At 44.0% G+C, this 23,258-nt stretch overlaps 1 protein-coding gene across 1 annotated transcript in view; it reads left to right on the forward strand.

Annotated features, from left to right (window-relative positions):
• The window catches only part of LOC124474065 (CUB and sushi domain-containing protein 3-like), a 319,489-nt gene that overhangs the window by 88,113 nt on the left and 208,118 nt on the right, over positions 1-23,258 (forward strand). The window contains exons 19-28 of the mRNA XM_047029923.1: positions 6,215-6,403; positions 6,950-7,119; positions 7,338-7,494; positions 13,593-13,784; positions 14,627-14,753; positions 17,015-17,217; positions 17,547-17,738; positions 17,954-18,092; positions 19,120-19,307; positions 19,611-19,805. Of these exons, the coding sequence (XP_046885879.1) occupies positions 6,215-6,403; positions 6,950-7,119; positions 7,338-7,494; positions 13,593-13,784; positions 14,627-14,753; positions 17,015-17,217; positions 17,547-17,738; positions 17,954-18,092; positions 19,120-19,307; positions 19,611-19,805 (1,752 nt within the window). The remainder of the gene's footprint in view (positions 1-6,214; positions 6,404-6,949; positions 7,120-7,337; positions 7,495-13,592; positions 13,785-14,626; positions 14,754-17,014; positions 17,218-17,546; positions 17,739-17,953; positions 18,093-19,119; positions 19,308-19,610; positions 19,806-23,258) is intronic.

Genomic DNA, 23,258 nt, shown 5'->3' on the forward strand with positions numbered 1-23,258 from the left:
GGCTCCGCCGCCCAGTCTGAATGTCTTGACTGCCATGGTTACAGTTGCAAAAAATCTGACATATAACTTTTAAACCAGAATGTATTAGCCTATGTGTTTGTAGGCCTAGGTTACTTATTACAATACAACACTTTGACATAACATGTATAGTGTATGTTTATTTTGCTCTAGTTAGTAGCTAAATTTTTGTAAAATGTCTGACCAGTGTCGAATTACTAGTAGCCTAGCTGTTTGGGGTCCCTTTGCGCTAGCTCTGTAGCATAAAGTTCACTCAAACCTAGCTCATTACACTAACTTTACACATTGTTGTAGGCATAGGCTACTTATCGCAAAACTTTTTGATATTTTTCTACTTTCATTTACGTACATTTATTCATTTAGCACACGCTTTTATCCAAAGCAACTTCCAAGAGAGAGCTTTACAAAGTGCATAGGTCACTGATAATAACAACAAGATAGCCCCAAAGCATTGCAGGTAGCCAAAACAAGAATCACACATTGTGAACAACCCCCAAAAAAGTGCCAAAGGGAAGAACCATAAGAGCATGTAGTTAAGCAAGTTACAATTAAACAACATGAATCTTTAAGTGCAAGTGTACCTGTAGAAAAAGCAAGCAACAGTAAAAATAAAATAAGAAAAATAGAATATTTCGCAGTGAATACAACAGTTTAAATCAGTTACCACTAACCAACAAGAGCAACAAGTCTCTAAGCAAGAGTCCTTGTGATCCTTGAGGAAACTAGCATTGGGTTCAGCAAACAATTCCTAAGTACCGTCGTACTCCCGGAACAAGTGCGTCTTGAGCCTTCTCTTAAAGGTGGAGAGACAGTCTGTGTCTTTGATGGAGGTGGAGAGTTGATTCCACCACTGGAGGGCCAGACAGGAGAAGAGCTTGTGTTGAGACCGGGCGGTCTTGAATGGTGGGACCTTCTTGTCTGAAGAAGACCGTAGGTGGCGGGTGGGGGTGTAAGGCTGCAGGAGAGACTTGATGTAGTCGGGTGCAGTCCCGTTCACTGCTCGGAAGGTCAGTACCAGGGTCTTGAATCTGATGCGGGCCGTGATGGGTAGCCAGTGGGAGAAATGAGGAGCGGAGTAACGTGGGAGCGTCTAGGTAGATTGTAGACCAGGCGTGCCGCTGCGTTCTGAATCCTCTGAAGAGGGCGGGTTGCGCATGCTGGGAGACCGGCGAGCAGCGAGTTGCAGTTGACTAACTTGGAGAGAACAAGTGCTTGGACAAGCAGCTGGGTAGAGTGCTCAGACAAGTATCTCCTGATATTCCGGATGTTGTAGAGGGTGAATCTACACGACCGGGAGGCCGCAGCAATGTGGGCCGTGGGGGAGAGCTCATCATCCATGGTAACTCCAAGATTCCTGGCAGAGGATGAAGGGGTCACTGTCGCAGATCCCAGGGTGATTGAGAGGTCGTGGGAGACGGAGGGTTTGGCCGGGATGATGAGAAGTTCTGTTTTAGCGAGGTTCAGCTGGAGGTGGTGCTCGGTCATCCAGGCGGAGATGTCTGCGAGGCAGGCCTCAATCCTAGTTGAGATCCCCAGATTCCCACTTACCTAACAACAACTGCTCCTTCTTTATGAAGATAAATGACGGTTTAAAAAGTGAATGCCTCTGACTCGCGAGTCTCTGCTCTACATATAAGGAATGAGCATAATGGAACGTTCTTCCTGAAACAGTCAGTGATGAGCAGACGATGAGCCGATGTACCTGCAACGTTTGAGATGGAGCACAGATATGAGAAGAAATCCGATCATTTGCCTATGCTTTTACGACATTATGAATAGAACACAACGTTTCGATCTGAAGCCAACGTCGGCAAGACGTATGTGTGCTATCTGGGTACAGGAAGACACGGCGACACTTTGTTGTAGAAGGATGATGGTGCAAGTTTTGTCCTTGGAGCATACAACGGTTAATATTAAGAATCATGTAGACTTGTTTGAGTAATCGCATAACTAATCAGTAAACGGAGTAATCGTATTATTGGCATAAACCGACAATGCTATTGGGTTTCTCATGGTCAAGTGAACGCACTCAGTGGCGTAGTAAAACAAAGCAGTACCATTAGCATAGTCGTTAGTAAAAGATATATTAGCAGCATCGGAAGAATTAGTAATTGTAGTAGTGGCATAAGATATAGCAGTATCAGTAGTGGTAGTAGTTGTTTTGTGGTGCTCTTGGTCTTTTAATGAGACGAGTTGACTGAATAGCTTGTCTTGTGTCTCCACTAATCAGCTAATACCAATCACCTGTGTTAGAAACTGAGTGGCGCGTTTTGTGTGGTTGCCACGGTGATGGTGCAGCTATGGCTGCTAACTCTGCTTATACTCTGCTTTGAGGGCAGAGTATAACAGAAATGTAGCTAGAATCAACACTTCAAAATAAGGATATTTTCCGAGAACCAAGACTCTGCCGAAACCAGAGATGTCCTTTATATGTCTGTGCGGTCAGAAATACGACTCTACCGGGAGTTTCTAAATCTTGTTCTTTTAGCTTTCTCTGATGAATTTGTCACCAGATTTGCATTGGACTCTATGGGGCGAGAGTTGGTATTTATTTGTATTTATTTGTATAAGAGGTAATGTTATTATAGGTGACAGTGCCAGTTTTAGCCATTAATGCCTAACCGTGCGTGTCCACTACAGCAGAGCGGCGCGTCGGCTTCCAATCCATTTTCAATGAAACCGGGCGTTGACGCTCGCGTACGCTTCCACAATGCCCTACACGAGCGTCAACGCCCGGTTTAATTGAAAATGAATTGGAAGCCGACGTTCCGCTGTAGTGGACACGCACGGTTAATGTTTGATCATTCATTATCAATCCACCGGTTGGCTGTGACAGCTGCCTTAGATGCCTTAGATGGTTCAATCAGTGCTGTGCTCAGATCCAACTGACAGAGGAATATGTCTGTGCTGCCTGCCGTAAACAGCCCTGACCTGTTTTCATGATCAAGCCTCGTAAACCAAGCCCTGGGTGTTCTTCTCCGCCTTTGAGAAAATTAAGGCTCAAACGCTCTGTATGAAAATCTGCTCTTTGTGACGTCACAAGGAGCCTCTGCACAACTAGCCTTAACTTGAGCCAATACAAAGTTGGCCTTGCTGACCGTCTGAAATTAAATTCTGGATCAGTACTCCTTGGTCCAGCTACAAACCTCGGACAAGTAAGTCAACTAACGCTATATCATTTTGTTGCTTACTATATGGTTACCTAGCTTGCTACCCTTAGAATCTGGCTGTAACTTTAGCTCTGCAGCTTTCAGCTGAGGTACTGTCGCTAATGTAAAGATAGATAGCATTAAGTATGTATGTGAATACATATTCTGTAACGCAGTGTTGTACACTTTGTTGTTATGTGGATAATGTTCTGCTGTCGGTGTTATGGCGCGCACGATATCCGCCTTTCCCCACATTGAAATGACTGAGTGTGCAGCTCTGCAAACCAGGGTTATCAGATGAGAATGGACAAATTCGAGGCATCTTACAGCAACGGGTCTACGAGCCATTGCGATACATCCACTGTAAACATTAGCGCATGGTGCCGCCTCTCTCCTCCTCATTTACTCACTTGTTCTTGCTCCGGCTTTAGCTTACGGATATTTGGCAGCGATGCCACAATGGACCAAATGTGGCTTTGCTCGCATCTTTCTCCGCCGCCATTACGGAACTATAACACAAACTAGCTCACAACATCAACGTCATCGTTCTCAGCCACTCCCTATGTTCGCTGATTGGACAGGTAGAAAGTTAACCTGAGACATCTGACTTACGTACCTCATGCCCAGACGCAGTACAGAAGCAAAATCAAAATTGAGCAGAAGTACGTAGCAGGGCAAGCCAGGCTATAGGGCCATGGGTGCCGAAAGAAAAAAGGTGGCCAGTGTGTCACAGGCGTAACTCCACATTTCAGTGCAACAAAGATTTCGTGTGGTTTTTGCATGCTTTCAGGAACTCATTTCACACTTATATAATGTACTGAGAATTAAATCATGGAATTTGCTTTACAGGATCTTTAACAGCCAACATCAATGGAGCTCTGATACTAGGATCCACCATGGCACCCAGCGACAAAAACGTCTTCACCACCCTATAGAAGTTTTATTACGTGTTTATGGTCAATCTGAGCACATAGCCTATTCCGGAAAAAAAGCTACACGGCTGTAGCAGCGTAGCGTGGGAGACGATTGCTGCCGACTCAATGTATAGGCTACATTTGAATGCAATAGCCAGTCCATATCAGAGGCGTAGCCACGGGAAGGCCTGGATAGGCACAGGCCTTCCCAATTTGTTCTAAGGCCTACCTTAAAATGAAAATATCTACGAAAAATTATGAGCCGGGTGCACATCGCAAAGTAAATAAGTAAAAAAAAACTGAAAAGGTGCTTGTCTATATTATTCTAGGCCTACCCAAAAAGATTATTCTGGCTACGCCGCTGGTCCTTACATTGAACATTTAATCCCACTCTCCATTAATATTAGAGTAGAAAACGTGGTGGACTTAGCATTTTCAATGTTATTAAATATAAAAGCACACTACGAACAGGTAAGGCATATTTTGCTAAGGCCTATACGCTTGTGATTGTAGCCTCTACTTCACCTTGGTTTTAATCATATTCGACCTGATAGAAAGTAAATATCAGTTGGTGCCTAATTCAATTCTATTTCAAGTTGTAGTAGCAGTTACCTAGCCTGACGTTGTCATACCCCTAATTCTAGTCAGAATATCAGTCTGATACTGCTCCATTGGGCTGTGATTATGGGGCATGTTTCAACGGAACCTGTAAAAAAAATGCCTCTTAGCTCAATAGGATAGGCTTACAACCAATCAGAGCAACATAATATGTTAACCTTTACCGAATCCCATAGGAAGGACGGCAAAAACATACTTTTTGATCGACAAATGTCTTGATTGCGTTTCTCTGTTCCTCTTTCAAAATTAATGCGCTGATGATGTGATGGCAGAATCTACACATCTCAGCTCTCCAGCGGCAGCCATGTTTGTTGAAAACAAATTCAACCCAAGCGCTCTTTGGTGACATGGTTGATTACGTTACTGTTGATCATCTATCCATCATCGTGGAAAGGCCACCCTGACAATTTGATCGGTCCGAACAGCTCTTGTTCTTCCCCAACGGAGCAATGCCAGACCGAACTTCCCGACCTAAAATACGGGGCAAAGTTTGGCTGGCACCCAGGATAGCAGTTACCCCCAACAGATTGCTTTTCATCACAGAATGTGATGATGATTACGATGACAAAGAGACATTAGGTCTCTTAGCAAACCACGAGAAGCTGGAATGTCCGACTTCACAAAGCTGTTTTTAGGTACAAAAATTAGGTTGTCCCAGGTACAAGTAAATGAGTTGTACAAATTGCATCTCATAAAGAAAGTGGCAAGAGATGGTGTAGGCTTACTTAGGGTAGAAGAATAAAGACAAATCTTGAAAAAGATTTACTGGAACACCAATTACAGGAGGGTGCATGGTTACAAGTTATGTAAATTGTAGGAACAATAGCCAATAAAAAATACTAATTGATGGATTTCTATTTGTTGGCAATGAAGAAGACCAAATACAATTTCAATTATTTGTCTTTATTTCAGTGCCAAAAAGCATTTGGCCGGTTCTGTGTGCACGTCAACGGTGTGTAACATTAGCGATGTAAGGGCTGAGAATAGCATTATTTAAAAATTGTATTTCAAAATAAATTACAGATTGTGATGGGAAATGGTAACGTTAACTTAGGTATGCTATTCATCAGGGAATTAAAGCATATAACTAAGCGGCATATAATAAAGCAAATTTAATTTTGTTCGAGGTCGGTCGGCTGAACCAGGAAAGGATATCCCATGTCTGCCAATGCTATTAGGCTCAGAAATTGGGAGAGGATAGGTAGAAACGCAGAGTTTGTCATGGAAAACTTGCTAGCGAGCAGGTCAGGTTCACAGAGTGAGTTACCGGACACTGACCAAAAGTTTTCGTTACCTCTCTTTCTGGAACGGAAAACCCGGAGTAGGCCTATGCCCCTTTTTTAGGGTTAACCAACTCAAAGTTTTCACCCAAACCCGCCACCCGGAATACCCCTGGGGGAGGACTGCCTAAAATGTACTCATAGTAATAAATCTTCGTAAAAGAAGGCTTGAAAGAAACCCCATGATTGTTTTATTGAATGAATCAGGTGCCAAGTTCAGCTGTTATTTATCTAGAGTACGACCTGGAACCCTGTGAGGACCCCGGCATGCCAAAGTTCGGCTGGCACTCAGGCACCAGCTTTGGCATCGGCGACTCGTTGGATTTCTCTTGCAATGTGGGCTATCGCCTGCAGGGAGTGAAGGAGATGTCATGCTTGGGAGGTGGCCGCCGTATGTGGAGTGCCCCTCTGCCAAGGTGTGTGGGTACGTGGTCACCTGCTTTCATTTACCCATTGGCTCTGTGTTTGGAGAGGTAGCTAAGCTTATCAACCTTGCATGTTTTGTGAATCTGTTGTTTTAGATCTAGAATAAGCAAATACACTAATACTAATTTAAATATAGGCCTACATCAAATGTAAATATACCTTAGCTGTGTGAATCAAATTAACCTGGAGTTAAATACATTTTTGTCAAAGCCTCCCATTTACAAAGATAAATGTAATGTACCTTACCTTTTGAGAATTTTACAAACAGTAGGTAAGCTAGCCTGGAGTTGGCTCTTGTAGCTATTCAGATATCTGCCTAAACCATTTTACAACATTTGTAAAATCTAGTTAGCAAATTGAAGTATCTTTGCATTCAACATCAACATCTTTTTTAAGTATTCACTTGTAAGTAAGTATTCATTTGTTCTTGAAATATACCAAAATATAACTGGTTAATACAAACAGTCATCTTGACATCTGTTCTAAAGAGTAACTTGGCCGTTGTCTAGTGTGTTTCTTACTGTGCTGTCCTCTCCTCTTGTAGCGGAGTGTGGCTCGATGGTCTCTAACAACGAGGGAGTTCTGCTGTCTCCTAACTACCCTTCAGACTATGACAATAGCCATGAGTGTGTGTACAGCATCCAGGTGCAGGCTGGCAAGGGCATTAACATCTCTGCCAGCAACTTTCAATTGGCACAGGGGGATATTCTCAAGGTAAAATATTCACAACATTTGAGTTACATTTACCGTCAGTCCCTGCCTACTGAAGGCTTTGTCTTGGACTGTTTGGACTTGATAGCAATTGATTTTGTGATGTGTCAACTGTTATAATCACAAGCTTATGATTGAGCCTCCCTCTCATAAATGTGTTCTTCTGTTCTGAATCTCTAACCACTGTGATTCTTCATGTCCTTCCTCATGCTCTGGTCCAGGTGTATGATGGAAGGGACAATGCTGCCCCGGCCCTGGGGACCTATACTGGCTCCACCATGCTGGGGCTGGCCCTCACCAGCACTTCCAATTACCTGTGGCTGGAGTTTTACTCGGACCAGGAGCACACCGCAGGCGGATTCAAGCTTATCTACTCTAGTAAGACATTGAAGACTTTGGGTGTAAAATGTGTTCATGGAAATGCAAAAAGTACTTTTAAATGTCTATTTGTTTATAGGATCCATTTGTTTGACTCTGGTCTGCCATTAATATCTATTTATCAGTATTTTAAAGGATAATTACTTTCATCAGCCAAGAATCGTCATCATTGCCACCACTGACATATTTGTCTTGCTGTATGTTTCTTTATTAGGGGCCAAGCAGCAGCGAAGCTACTGTGGCACCTATTGTTTTTGTTAGTTTTTAGGGGCCAAGCAGCATCGAAGCTGCTGTGGCACCTATTGTTTTGTTAGTTTTATTATTATTAGGGTTCCTCCATCAGGAGGAACCTATTGTAATTGTTCGTTTTATTATTGGTGGCCAAGCCGCGAAGCGGCGAAGCCACATAAGTGATTCTACCTTTTCTTATTGGTGGCCAAGCCGCGAAGCGGCGAAGCCACATAAGTGATTCTACCTTTTCTTATTATTATTGGTGGCCAAGCCGCGAAGCGGCGAAGCCACATAAGTGATTCTACCTTTTCTTATTATTATTGGTGGCCAAGCCGCGAAGCGGCGAAGCCACATAAGTGATTCTACCTTTTCTTATTATTATTAGGGTTCCTCCGGTAGGAGGGAACCCTATTGTTATTGGTGGTATTATTAGGGTTCCTCCGGTAGGAGGGAACCTATTGTTATTGTTGGTATTGTTATTATTAGGTTCCTCCGGTAGGAGGGAACCTATTGTTATTGTTGGTATTCTTATTATTATTAATTTTTTTCTTCTCCTTGCGCCCCAATATCTCAAAAAGTCCCTTGTCATAAATTTTCTAATTTGGCACATTGATACTACATCCAAGTGGGTACCCCCACACCAAATATGGGCCACATCGGACCATAGGGGGCGCCACAGGCCACGCCCAAAAGTCCGATTATCAAAGTGATGGAATTTCCACCTTATTGCTCCAATTCTTCTGAAACTTGGTGTGCATGCCTCATGTTTCATGAGGAACAAAAAAGCCTCATGGACCCATAAGGTCCGCCATGATGGATTTTCCTGTACAGTGATAATTTGGGAAAACATTCAAAATTCCTCTTCTCTTGAAACAAAGGTCTAATTGACTTGATATTTGGTACATATATGTATCATTGAGGTGTTTAAAAATGTTACTTAAGGCAATTGAATCAAGTACAAGATGGCTGAAATGGGTGTATTTATGTAAATGTAAACATTGCCGCAATATGTTTGCGTCACTAAATCAAAAGTATTTTTTAAGGATGGTTCAAACCTAATAGGCTTTAAGGTGACATGCCTTTGAAGTACCATGCAAAGTTTCACCTTGATATGTCAAAATATGACTGAATTACAGCTGTTTGAAATTGGACCAAATCTGACAATATTCGCCATTGGAGAAACAGCTTTTTTGATTATCTTTATTGAACTTTGTGTATTCCATGCCTGGGAATGGCTCAATTGGCTGAGATGTTGTGCTGGTAAGCAAAGGGTTGTAGGTTCAAAACCAATCAGAGGCATTGTTTTTTATTTTTTATTCTGACAAAACGGTTTCTAGTCTTCAGATAAATCCTCCGGTTGTAAAACATAGCACTGCGTGTTTATTTGAGCCCATCACAACACTCCAATCATCTGTTTAGCGAGACTGTGTAAACCACTGCAAAACAAGCCAGGTTCACCACAGTCCCTAGCTACTTGTAGTCTACGCATGGTAGAGATAACGCTAATGGTTATCTCTAATGAAGTAAATTGATTGTTCAGGTGGATTCCTTGTCTGTTGCACAAATTCATTTCAGTAACCTAAGCCAGGACACATCCCCACTGATGCTAGGCATGGTTTGAAATTCCCTTCCATGACAAGTTATGGCACTCCAAACAACCTTTTAAAAAAACTATAAGTAAGTTATTCTTTACAGCAGCAACCCAGTCATCCCGTTGTCCCATTTTCAAAGGAAATGTACAAGCAGTTTCAACTTTGGCTGAATCTAACAACGCTTACCACAGGAGAAACAGCTTACTTTTTAATACAGTAACTGAACATGAAAATATTCAACACTGAGAATAGCTCAATGGGCTTGGATGGTGACCTGTAAAGTATAAGGTCGTAGGTTGGAATCCAGCCATTATCTTTTGGCCTGTCATCATTTTGATTATCTGTTTAGTTCAATAGGATGACATCATTCTGAAGTCCCACAAACAATTTTACCTTGGTATGTCAAAATATGATTGAATTGGATCAGTTTCAACGTTGGCTGAATCGAACAACACTCACCACAGGAGAAACAACTTACTTTTTAATACAGTAACTGAACATGACAATATTCAACACTGAGAATAGCTCAATGGGCTTGGATGGTGACCTGTAAAGTATAAGGTTGTAGGTTGGAATCCAGCCATAATCTTATGGCCTTTCATAATTTTGATTATCTGTTTAGTTAAACAGGACAACATCATTCTGAAATACCCTACACAAATTCATGCAATTTCACCTTGAAATTCCTAACCTTTGTCGCAAAGCTGACCAAAGCTAATACTCTGCCCTTTCTATTCATACAATCTCAACAGTTGGTGTGTAGCAGAGAGGATAGAGACTGACTTGTAACCTTATGCTCATGAGTTCAAATCCCCATTAAGCCTATTGTTGTTGGCCAAACATGAAGTAGTTTTGCTCTCTTGTTGTCCAACTCTCGATCTTCTACAGTGTACATGTTTATAATATTTTGCGGAGGAACCTGCATCGCTGCTTGCAGCTATATTTATTATTATTCTTCTTCTCCTTGCGCCACAATAACTCAACTTGGTATTGGTAACTAATTTTCTAATTTGGCACAGTGATACTACATCTGAGTGGGTACCCCCACGCCAACTATGGGCCACATCAGACCATAGGGGGCGCCACAGGCCACGCCCTAAAATCCGATTTTCAAAGTGATGGCATTTCCACCCCATTGCTCCAATTCTTCTGAAACTTGGTGTTCATGCCTCATTTCTCATGGGAAAAAAAAGCCTTATGGACCCATAAGGTCTGCCATGATGGATTTTCCTGTACAGTGAAATCTTGGGAAAATCTTCAAAATTCCTTTTCTGTTGAACCAAAGGTCTAAGTGACTTGAAATATGGTACAGATATGTATCATTGACATATTAAGGCAGTTGAATCAAATACAAAATGGCTGAAAGACGTGTATTTATGTAAATGTAAACATTGCCGCAATATGTTTGCGTCACTAAATCAAAAGTATTTTTTAAGGATGGTTCAAACCTAATAGGCTTTAAGGTGACATGCCTTTGAAGTACCATGCAAAGTTTCACCTTGATATGTCAAAATATGACTGAATTACAGCTGTTTGAAATTGGACCAAATCTGACAATATTCGCCATTGGAGAAACAGCTTTTTTGATTATCTTTATTGAACTTTGTGTATTCCATGCCTGGGAATGGCTCAATTGGCTGAGATGTTGTGCTGGTAAGCAAAGGGTTGTAGGTTCAAAACCAATCAGAGGCATTGTTTTTTATTTTTTATTCTGACAAAACGGTTTCTAGTCTTCAGATAAATCCTCCGGTTGTAAAACATAGCACTGCGTGTTTATTTGAGCCCATCACAACACTCCAATCATCTGTTTAGCGAGACTGTGTAAACCACTGCAAAACAAGCCAGGTTCACCACAGTCCCTAGCTACTTGTAGTCTACGCATGGTAGAGATAACGCTAATGGTTATCTCTAATGAAGTAAATTGATTGTTCAGGTGGATTCCTTGTCTGTTGCACAAATTCATTTCAGTAACCTAATAGGGTTCAAGATGACATCTCTCTGAAGTACCATAAACAATTTCACCTTGGTATGTCAATATGATTGAATTAGAGCTGTTTCAACCTTGGCTGAATCTAACAGCGCTTACCACAGGAGAAACACCTTACTTTTTTGTACAGTAACTGAACATGACAATATTCAACACTGAGAATAGCTCAACGAGCTGGAACGGTGACCTACAAAGTATAAGGTCGTATGTTCGAATCCAGCCACACTGACTCGTTAAATTTGAATATATGTTTAGTTAAACATAACCCGCATCGCTGCTTGCAGCCATATTTATTATTATTATGCATAGCGATTCGTGCGAAGTTTTGAGATTTGGCACACTGAATTGGAACGGTCTCCTGATTATCGCCAGCACAGTTTCATGTAGATCCCTGAAGCTCTATAGTTGTCACCAAGGCGTCAAAGTTGGAGGTGCGTTTACGCCCACAACTTTTGAACCATGAGACCGTTTTTCTTAATTGAGGTATCATTGGATTCCATGGATGCAGACGATTTTATTGAACCCTGTGACGTCATTGTTGTCATGATGGTTTTCACGTCATTTGTATTTGAAGAAATGCCAACTTTTTTGAGCCGTTGCTCCGATTTTCATGAAAATTGTAACAGATCATCTTCAGACCATGCCGACAAAAAGTTATCAAAAGTTTATCGATGAGCCAAATCGTTCACGAGTAACGCGCAAACGATTTTGACAAAGAGGACGCCAAAGCGGACGTGAGGCTTTGACTCTGCGACGGTTTACCGTATGGAGACGAAATTTTGAGAATGTCATCACGAGCATGTCATCTAATCATCTTCCTACCACAATCACCTTGATACGTCAAAATATGACTGAATTAGAGCTGTTTATACTTGGGTCAAATCTGACAAAGCTTGCCACGGGAGAAACGGCTTCTTTTTTTTATAAAGTAACCGAACACAGCATTTTCCAGCAGCGAGAATAGCTCACTGGGATAAGACGTGCTGCTTTGGAACGCAAGGTCGTATGATCGAATCCAGCAACAGTCGTCAAGCATGTTGGACACTGGATTATCTGTTTAGCGAAACCAGGTATGCCACAGTAGCTGTCTAGCAAATCATAATAGTAACGAGAACGTTTCATTGTCAGGGGATTTATATTTTTACTTAGGACTAGGAGGCTATGGCAGCCCATAGAACCGATTGGTGCGGAGTTTAGAAATTTCGCACACTGATTTGGAACGGTCTCCTGATTATTTTCACCAAGTTTCATGTCGATCCCTGAAGCACTATAGCGCCACCAAAGGGTCAAAGTTGAACGTGTGTTTAAGTCCACAACTTTTGAACCGTAAGACCGTAAGAACCGTAGAAAATGCTTGTTCTAATGTTATGCAATGCTTGATACTTTCGGTACCTATTACAATTTCTGGGAAGATGGTAGTCTTTGTGAGGCTTATATGTGAGGCTTATATTTCAAAATGTGTTTATGAAGTCGTTAGAAATGAAAGACTTCTCCCTACATGAGACTGACTGAGAGGGACTGACTGAAACTAGGGAGGGTAAAAAGAGGGACTAGCTTAAATCTTATCTCAACATTAAATGTGGTCATGTTTTCATGACTCTTTTACCAAAAGCTTGGAGGTAATTTTCTAAATGTGTGCAGTAGCCGGCATGATTTATCCTTGCCATGACACTTGTAATACTGCCATAACTTATACCATGGACCAGGGACTGGCTGGGGAAAGAAGGGCATACATCTGTAGAGCTGGGTTTATGTGTGGTGGTGGTCACATCGCCTTTCAACTCCATATTTACTACCTTCAAGGAAGAACAAGACAAAGGCCATGGTCAATAATAAGAGTTCAGAGTTATTGGGACGTTTTCTTTTTGTGCTGTGTTTATTTTTTTCTGTCATGAGGCACCATACTATTTCTGAATCCTGGTAAATGATCACACTCAATTGAGTGCCTAATTGGGTAACTAATTGTGCTTGCTGGTCAGAAAAAGTGTTTTACTGCCAAGTCATACATGGTACTTAAATTAAATCCTTGTCTGTGCTCAACCGAAAATTAATTCCATACCTCAATCAATAAGTCTTTACAATGCATATAAATGAGAAATACATCCTGTTGTGGCATTATGACCACTCTCCAACATACCTAGTTACAAAGATGATTTGCAGTTTTTTGGTGTGAAGAGTATTTTTTTTTTTACAGTACTAATAACATGAGCATGTGTGCATCTGTATCAAGAAGTAATCATAATACTATGTGACTTGCTGTCTCTCTTCCTTTCTTGTGTGTACTGCAGGTTTCAAGCTCTCTCATTGCGAGGATCCTGGAGTGCCGCAGTTTGGGTTCAAAGTGAGCGACCAGGGTCACTTTGCTGGCAGTGCCATTACATATGGCTGTGACCAAGGCTACACCCTGCATGGGATTGACATACTTAACTGCATGACTGGAGAGAGAAGGGCATGGGACAACCACCTCCCTTCATGCATAGGTAATCCTTCAACCCCTGTGTGCTAGATGGCATTAGTATGCTAGCCAGGCAGACAGTCAACATCGATGTTCAGTGTTAATCCTGAGGATTGAGTCCAACATGATTTCCACTTAACTGAGCTGTTTGAAAAAGTGCAGCACTTATCATTTTGTCAGAGTTTACAAATGTCTCATGTTTTGTCAAAATAATTGATCTTTGAGAATGTTCTCAATGCTTGAAACGTTCTGCAGATTAAATAAGAGGCAAACGCTGAACTAATTTGTGAGACTGAGTAGTTACATGGGTTTGATTTGAGTTAAACTTTTAAATATTCTCTTATTCATACCCTGCATACTTGTGATGGAGCTGACCAGTGCACCTTACTAAAAACAGGAGCAGCTTCCTAACAGTGGTATTTTTGTTTAGTTAATAAGTACAAGGCAGGGTCAAAGAGGTAATTAGATAATAGTAAGGCAAAATGTAATTTAAAGATGCTAACCAAGAGTAAGATTTATTTGTTCTCTGGTCTCCCCCTTCATAACCTCATTCTGTTTTCCTGCCAAACACCATTATATAATCTTCACTAATTGGTGGGAGTGGCTTCATTATTGGCAGTTAATTACCTAACACATATATATGAAAAACAAACTATTTACAATATGGTAAAATACTGTAGAATACTGTGCGTGTTTGTTACTAACTATTTTAAATTGTAAAATAGGTAAATTTGTTAAACTAAACTACAATATGGTCTTATCTACAGTTTGTTTTCAGTATATTTGTCCTCTATTCTATTGTTTATTTTGAAGTTTCATTTGAGTTGATATGGCTGTGTGCATGTATTGCCTGTGTTCTCTGTGCAGCAGAGTGTGGTGGTCGATATGTAGGTCAGCCAACAGGCCGTATACTGTCACCAGGATATCCCTTCCCCTACGATAACAACCTCCGCTGTACCTGGACTATCCGAGTCAACTCTGGCAACATTGTCAGGTACCTACCATTGAGAGAAATACAGTGTCAAAGGTCACATGATATGCTGTTTTTGGATGCTTTTATATCTTAATGGTCCCCTAATACTGTATCTGAAGTTTATTTCCCAAAATTCAGCCTTGGTGCATAATTACAGCTACTACGAGCAGTCCTCCTTAATTCCACCAACACGTTTTCCGACGTGGAGGCAGAGTCTGGGGACATGGGGGGGGGGCCCTTCTATCTCTGGGGCTGAGGTCGCCGAGGTAGTTGAAAAGCTCCGCGGTGGCAGGGCCCCTGGGGTGTATGAGGTCCGCCTGGAGTTCCTTAAGGCTCTGGATGTTGTAGGGCTGTCTTGGTTGACACGACTCTGCAACATCGCGTGGACATTGGTGACAGTGCCTCTGGACTGGCAGACCGGGGTGATGGTTCCCCTCTTTAAAAAGGGGGACCGGAGGGTGTGCTCCAACTTTAGGGGATCACACTCCTCAGCCTTCCCGGGAAAGTCTATTCAGGGGTCCTGGAGAGGAGGGTCCATCGGATTGTCAAACCTCGGATTCAGGAGGAGTAATGCGGTTTTCGTCCTGGCCTTTGAACAGTGGACCAGCTCTATACCCTCCGTGGAGTCCTGGAGGGTACATGGGAGTTCGCCCAACCAGTCTACACATGTTTTGTGGATTTGGAAAAGGCGTTCGACCGTGTCCCTCGGGGGCTGATGTGGGGGGTGCTCCGAGAGTACGGGGTACCGGATTCCCTGATCGGGGCTGTCCGGTCCCTGTACGACCGGTGCCAGAGTTTGGTCCGCATTGCCGGTAGTAAGTCGAACTTGTTCCTGGTGGGGGTGGACTCCGCCAGGTCTGCCCTTTGTCACCGATTCTGTTCATTACTTATATGGACAGAATTTCTAGGCGCAGCCAGGGCGTTGAGTGGTGACTTCAGGATCGGGCCGAGGATTTGGTGCAGATGATGTGGTCCTGTTGGCTTCATCGGGCCGCGACCTTCAGCTCTCACTGGAGCGGTTCGCAACCGAATGTGAAGCGGCTGGGATGCAAATTAGCACCAAATCTGAGGCCATGGTTATCGACCGGAAAAGGGTGGAGTGCCATCTCCGGGTCGGGGAGGAGATATTGTCCCAAGCGGAGGAGTTCAAGTATCTCGGGGTCTTGATCACGAGTGAGGGAAGAATGGAGCGCGAGATCGACAGGCGGATCGGTGCGGCGTCCACAGTGATGCGGGCTCTGCATCGGTCCATCGTGGTGAAGAAGGTGCTGAGTCGAAAGGCGAAGCTCTCTATTTACCAGTCGATCTACGTTCCTACCCTCACCTATGGTCACGAACTATGGGTAGTGACCGAAAGAACAAGATTGCGAATACAAGCGGACGAAATGAGCTTTCTCCGCAGGGTGTCCGGGCTCTCCCGTAGAGATTAGGTGAGAAGCTCGGTCATCCGGGAGGGGCTCAGAGTAGAACCGCTGCTCCTCCGCGTCGAGAGGAGCCAGCTGAGGTGGCTCGGGCATCTGATAAGGATGCCTCCTGGACGCCTCCCTGGTGAGGTGTTCTGGGCACGTCCCACTGGGAAGAAGCCCCGGGGAAGACCCAGGACACGCTGGAGGGACTATGTCTCTCGGCTGGTGGAAGTGGCCGGGGAGAGGGAAGCCTGGGCCTCCCTGCTTAGGCCGCGACCCGACCCCCGGACAAGCGGTAGATGACGGACGGACGAGCAGTCCCACAATGAGCTTTCCTCAAGACACGCTGTTTCTGTGTCTGTTGCTTTAAATGCTAATGAGGAGGAGAAAGGGCACCATGCGCTAATGTTTACAATGGATGCATGTATGGGTTGGTGGTATATGTCATTAAAAATTATGGCGGGGGGGGTGTCAGGGGTACATGGATGTGGTAAAGGGGCAGTTGAAGGATGTGATTATCAATTTTAACATCCACTTACTCCTGGAAATCTCAACCTCCCTCATAGTAAGTGTAAGTATACTTGTGTTACAACCTTTTTACCTCTAAACGATAATGAAGTACAACAACATAGCAGTTCCTATGTGGTTACAATGTTACTATAGGTATTGCTATACAAGTTATAGAATTATGATAGTAAATGGTTAAAAACGTGTTATTGAATCCCTCTCAACTGTTTATATAATTAGACCTTTCTGTGATTTCCTAATTAACTTAACATTTTAAAGAGAGCTTATGGACATGTGGAATGGTACTTTATTTAGCTGAGGCAAACTGTCCTTCTTCCAACCTTAATGGGCTCCATGTTGTAATCCCAGTCTCCAGTTCTTGGCCTTTGACACAGAGGCGTCACATGACATCCTGAAGGTGTGGGACGGTCCACCTGAGAACGAGATGTCCCTGAAGGAGGTGAGCGGTTCTTTACTCCCTGACGGCATCCACTCTACCCTCAACCTCATCACAATCCAGTTTGAGACTGACTTCTACATCACAAAGTCCGGCTTTGCCATCGACTTCTCAAGTGAGTCTTTGTTTTGTTTTTAAGAACGTAGCGTGATTTGTTTGTTGGTTAAATTATTTTTGGTTTGGCTGAAATTTGATGAATTGTTTTTAATTTGCTGGGACAGTTTTCCATGCATTATTTTATTTCCACCTGTGTAAATTACAGTTTTCACCTTGCATAAGCCTTTGGTTAGTTCCATTTTACACAGACACATTGTCGTTGTACCTCCAGTGAAGGATGTCCTGACTGTGACATATGTCGGTCGGGCTCTCCCATGACATATTTTCAGGCAGGTACAGACAAACTGAGATTGTATGAAGTCGTCTCTGTCCCCTGCTTGCTGACAGGTTCAGTGGCAACAGCCTGCAGGGATCCTGGGATGCCTATGAATGGCAGCCGCAATGGGGAAGGGCGCGAGCCAGGCGACACAGTGACATTCTCTTGTGATCCTGGATACGAGCTGCAGGGGGAAAGCAAAATTACCTGCATCCAAGTGGAAAATAGATACTACTGGCAGCCCAGCCCTCCCAGCTGCATCGGTAGGTTCCAATGAAAAGTGTGCTGTAGACATACTGTGGTAGTTTTCTCTGTCATTACTTACGTTTGATGAAGAGGTAAGGCATTCAAACTGAAATGAACTGGCCTAGCTTCAAATCAGATTCAGGGCGAGTTAGTTAACTATTTTGATGGGTTAATGTATGTAATGGAATATTGTAAGGTAAGGAATATTGATGAAACAATTTTGTCTTTCTAGCTCCTTGTGGTGGAAATGTGACAGGATCCTCGGGGTTCATTTTATCTCCAAACTTCCCCCTTCCCTACCCTCACAGCAAAGACTGTGATTGGCTCATCGCTGTCCACTCAGACTATGTCATATCACTGGCATTCATCAGGTAATGCTGATCTTAGACTACATATATATCTCTCCCTATTAGACTCCGACAGACTTTTGAGATTGTATAGTCATACTGTAGCACAGTGGTTCCCAACCCTGATCCTCGGGACCCCCTGTCCTGCATGTTTTCGATCAGTGGTTCTCAACCCTGTCCTCAGGGACCCCCTGTCCTGCTTGTTTTAGATGTTTCCCTGTTCCAACACACCTGATTCAAATGCATGTTCGTTACCAGGCTTCTACAGAGCTAGATAACGACCCTTTTATTTGAATCAGGTGTGTTGGAAATCTGTTTGTGTGTGGTGTGCTGTCTTTGTCAAATCATGGCAAACCACACACTGTAGGAGCGAAACAGCTAATTCTAGGATTTTTTGTCTTCATGTGTGTGGTCTCTCACAGTTTGAAGATCTTAAAAGATCAAAATTATCGTTTAGTGTGTCCCCAGCATTAGTGTGTCCCCAGCATAAGCTGCATGGGAGATTTTGCTGTCAAGATTGTTTGTAGTGTAGACTTCTGGAGACAGAGAGTAAGGAGAAATGCAAATAGAAGAGTTCTTATTTCCAAACTTTGTCCTTCATAACAAACAACTTGAGTTAGCACAAAATGACATCCTCTCGTGGGAATACAAAAGGAATGGAGGGAAGTTATGATTTGAAATAACTGCTGTCTTTATTCAACTCAAATGCAATTTTCTAAAACCCATTGACATTTTGTCATAAACCTTGCCTCATTATTTTGAAAATAAATGCTCCCTTCTCACGATGGAATAGGATTTGAGATACAGGACAACAATATAAAGTGTTTTCTCCCAACATGTTACTAGCGTCTGCGATGGTTCCGTCTACCACAATGTCACTAAGATTCAACACTGTCTTTCTTAGGGTTAGGGTTAGACCCTTAATCAGCGTTTGTTAAGATGCAAGAGACTCAACTGACTCATTTTGCTGGAATTTAAAACTCACAAATGCAGTATGTTTAACATTCAGATGTTCATGATTTGTTTTAATATCCTGTGTTTCCACTTCCAGTTTCAGTATTGAGCCTAATTATGACTTCCTGTATATCTACAATGGGCCGGATAGCAACAGCCACCTGATCGGCAGTTTCCAGGACAGCAAATTGCCTGAGAAAATCGAGAGTACATCCAACTTTATATATCTGGCCTTTCGCAGTGATGGCTCTGTTAGCTACACTGGCTTTCACATGGAATACAAAGGTACTGAGGAAATTGCCATTTTTCATAATGTTGAGAACATACATTGTGATAAATTCACACTAAACTGTAGCTGTGTGTATCCTCTGATCTGGATATCAAACTGAGAGAAACACTAGAGATCTACAGTACATTTATACAGTTTATTAGTTTCCATTTTCTCAACACAAGTAGTTTTACTAACACGATCAGACACCACACTACCTTTTTTTGTGCACAACTCATTATATTGCCTTGTAAATTGTCCCAATACCAAATTTCCCTCTTTGACATTGATTAATTTGAAATCCTTTTTTCTCCTGGCAGCCAAGCTACGGGAGGCTTGCTTTGATCCCGGGAGTGTGATGAATGGGACCAAATTGGGGAGTGACTACAAGATGGGATCCATGGTGACTTTTCACTGTGAGGCTGGTTACTTGTTGCAGGGATACTCCACCCTCACTTGCATTATGGGAAACAGCAAGAGACCAGAGTGGGACAGAGCCAAGCCCATCTGCCAAGGTAAACCGGCCACACTTTACTTCTCACTGATTGCTTATCACCAATACAGGCTGTATTTGAGCTGCTGCCCCTAAAAAAGTAGTCTAGGTGTGAGTAAGGCCACCATGAGATCATCGACTCAGTGTACAGAAATGTGTTTGAATTCTGCCTTATTAAGCTTAGCGCAAGTTAAGTCAGGCTAGACCGATCCCTGCATTCGGGCATACTCGATAATGTTTCACTACTTACTCCCCCCGCTAAGAACGCTTTTCTTTCCCTCTTTCACTTGTCGGCTGTCACCTGGGTTTCAGTTCGATTAGCGCTCCCGTCTATCAATTAACGCTGTCAAATCTTCCTCGTAGCTGTCAGCCTATCACAATGATCCCATGCCTTTAAATACCGGGGGCTTTCGGGGCTGACATTTCTCCCCGTTTGAGGTCGCACATCCTGCAAGGCAGGAATATAAATGTAATCCGGCTGATCCTCCCGTCTCCTGAGAGCAACGCTAGAGTCTTCACCAGCAATCAATTCAGCGCTGTTCTTAGATCAGCTGACCCTAGGCTGGCAAGGGATCTGTCCATGGGAGAGTTCGTAGTGGCCTTCGGGATTTTCCGCAAGGTGGTGTGCTCCGTTTTCCCTCAAAGAAGGAAGGGATTGGACGGGTATTTGGCTCTCATAGGCGACCTCAACTTGCGCTATGGTAAAAACATGTTCTACCAGTATCACAAAGGGTTCTCCAGCAAGGCTGCTCTCCACGTCTCCCGATCCAACGTGCTGCTGGACTGGTCCGTGCTGGACACCGAGTTCCTGATCATTCTGGTCGGGGGCTCCCAGGCCATGTCGTGCAGCACATGCGGTGACCTGGAGCATCCTGCTTCTCTCTGCCCGTTGGTGCCGTTTCGGCTGGGGGATCCCTGGCTTTAGCCTCATACTCCTCGCGGGCTTAGTGCCATTCGGCGGGAGGACGAGCCTATCATAATGATCTTGTGCCTTTAAATGCGATTCTCTCCCTGTTTAGTTTGTCCATGCTATCAAGTGCACGACCCTCCACCTCCCCGTCGCCACCTCGTGTCTGTTCTTCGACTCTTCTGGCTCCTCTGTCTGAACTCCGTGGGGGATTCTTCTTCGGATGTTGGGCAGGCACCCTTTGATCATAATTCCCCATGGGGTCTAAGCTCCAAACACTTGTAGTACATTTATCATTCTGTAAATAAACATCATTTTACTCATCCCTGAGGCCTGTTCCATAAAGCGAGTTTACCGAATAAGCCAGACTTACGTCAGTTAGTTACAAGTTACTCAATAAGAGTCATTGTGATCCTGGAGGAAACTAACATCAGGTCCAGCCAAGCATTCCTAAGTTCCGTTGTACTCCCGGAACAAGTGCGTCTTGAGCCTTTTCTTGAAGGTGGGGAGACAGTCAGTGTCCCTGATGGAGGTGGGGAGCTGGTTCCACCATTGGGGGGCAAGGCAGGAGAAGAGCTTGTGTTGGGACCGGGCGGTCTTGAGCGGTGGGACCACCAGGCGGTTGTCTGAAGAAGACCGTAGGTGACGGGTGGGGGTGTAAGGTTGCAGAAGAGACTTGATGTAGTCGGGTGCAGTCCCGTTCACTGCTCGGAAGGTCAGTACCAGGGTCTTGAATCTGATACGGGCGTTGATGGGTAGCCAGTGGAGAGAGATGAGGAGCGGGGTAACGTGGGAGCGTCTGGGTAGATTGTAGACCAGGCGGCCGCTGCGTTCTGAATCCTCTGAAGAGGGCGGGTTGCACATGCTTGGAGACCAGGGAGCAGCGAGTTGCAGTAGTCCAACTTGGAGAGGACCAGTGCTTGGACTAGCAGCTGGGTGGAGTGTTCAGACGGGTATCTCCTGATCTTCCGGATGTTGTAGAGGGTGAATCTACAAGACCGGGAGACTGCAGCAATGTGGGCCGTGAGGGAGAGCTTGTCATCCATGGTAACCCCAAGGTTCCTGGCAGAGGATGAAGGGGTCACTGTCGCAGATCCCAGGGTGATTGACAGGTTGTGGGAGATGGAGGGTTTAGCCGGGATGATGAGAAGTTCTGTTTTGGCGAGGTTCAGCTGGAGGTGGTGCTCGGTCATCCAGGCGGAGATGTCTGTGAGTCAGGCCTCAATCCTAGCTGAGATCCCCAGATCAGTCGGGGGGAACGACAGGTACAGCTGCGTGTCGTCAGTGTAGCAGTGGTAGGAGAAGCCATGAGAGGTGATGATTGGTCCAAGTGAGGTGGTGTACAGAGAGAAGAGGTGGGGTCCAAGGACAGAGCCCTGTGGGACACCAGTGGAGAGCTGGCGAGGGCCTGACAGTTTTCCTCCCCAGGACACCTTGTAGGATCTTCCCGACAGGTAGGATGAGATCCACTGGAGTGCAGTGCCAGTGATATCCATCTCAGCAAGTCTGGAGAGCAGGATCTGGTGGTTAACCGTGTCAAACGCTGCAGAAAGGTCCAGCAGAATGATGACGGATGACCTGGAAGCCGCTCTGGCAGACTGGAGGGCAGTGGTGACTGAAAGAAGGGCAGTCTCTGTGGAGTGGCCAGTCTTGAAGCCCGATTGGTTGGGGTCAAGCAGGTTGTTCTGAGAGAGAAAGTAAGACAGTTGGATAGATACAGCAGGGGATAGGATCAAGGGTACAGGAGGTGGGGCGATGAGAGAGAATGAGGTCAGAGATCTCTGTTTCATTTTATTTTGATTGAAGGGGTGGATGAGGGAGCTGTCATTGTACACGATTTAAAGGGAGCGTTCTTTCTGGAAGAAGTCACGTGGCCGTGTGCATTGCTTTTGCCGTGGTGGATTGTATGATCCATGTTTTACCTCTTGGGCTGCTTAAGAATAGGGTGCAGATGCAATTAGCTTGACTACTTAAATCTGACTTGAATTAGTAGGACTGCGTGAGCTGAAATTGGCCTTTATGGAACCGCTTTAGCCCCGCTTGACTAATTAAACTTATTCAAGTCTGGTTTAGGACTTTAAGTCTAGCTTTTTTGAGCGGCCTTTATGGAACAGGCCCCGGGTCTCTCCTGATTGAAATTATTTTAGCATTGTGTCTTGCCACACATAGTAATAGCATCACACAGGGAATGTGTGAAGCACCAAACCATGCGTGTTGCTTGGGCTGCTGGGAATGTCAGTTGACTCATATTGCAACTGACTGTCAATGAGTGATTTGGCTGAACTCAACCAGGGTAACCCCTGTTTTGCCTGTGCCACATATGTTCCATCAAAACATGCCTTCCACTTTGCAACAATGAGACCTGGATGAATTCCCTAATCCTTCCTCACTCTGTGTGAATCTCTCAGTTCTGTTCCTGCTTTTGCTGGTGACATGTGCATTGTGTCCCTGTATGGGGCCCAAGCAGCTGCTGACAGCTTTACTCTGACAAAATGAGATTTTGTTTGTTTACAGTACAGCTCCAGCCACCTGCTGGCTAAGAGCGTGAGGTACAAGAGGCGACTGCAT

Source organism: Hypomesus transpacificus, chromosome 2, assembly GCF_021917145.1.
Source record: "Hypomesus transpacificus isolate Combined female chromosome 2, fHypTra1, whole genome shotgun sequence".
Taxonomy (NCBI): domain Eukaryota; kingdom Metazoa; phylum Chordata; class Actinopteri; order Osmeriformes; family Osmeridae; genus Hypomesus; species Hypomesus transpacificus.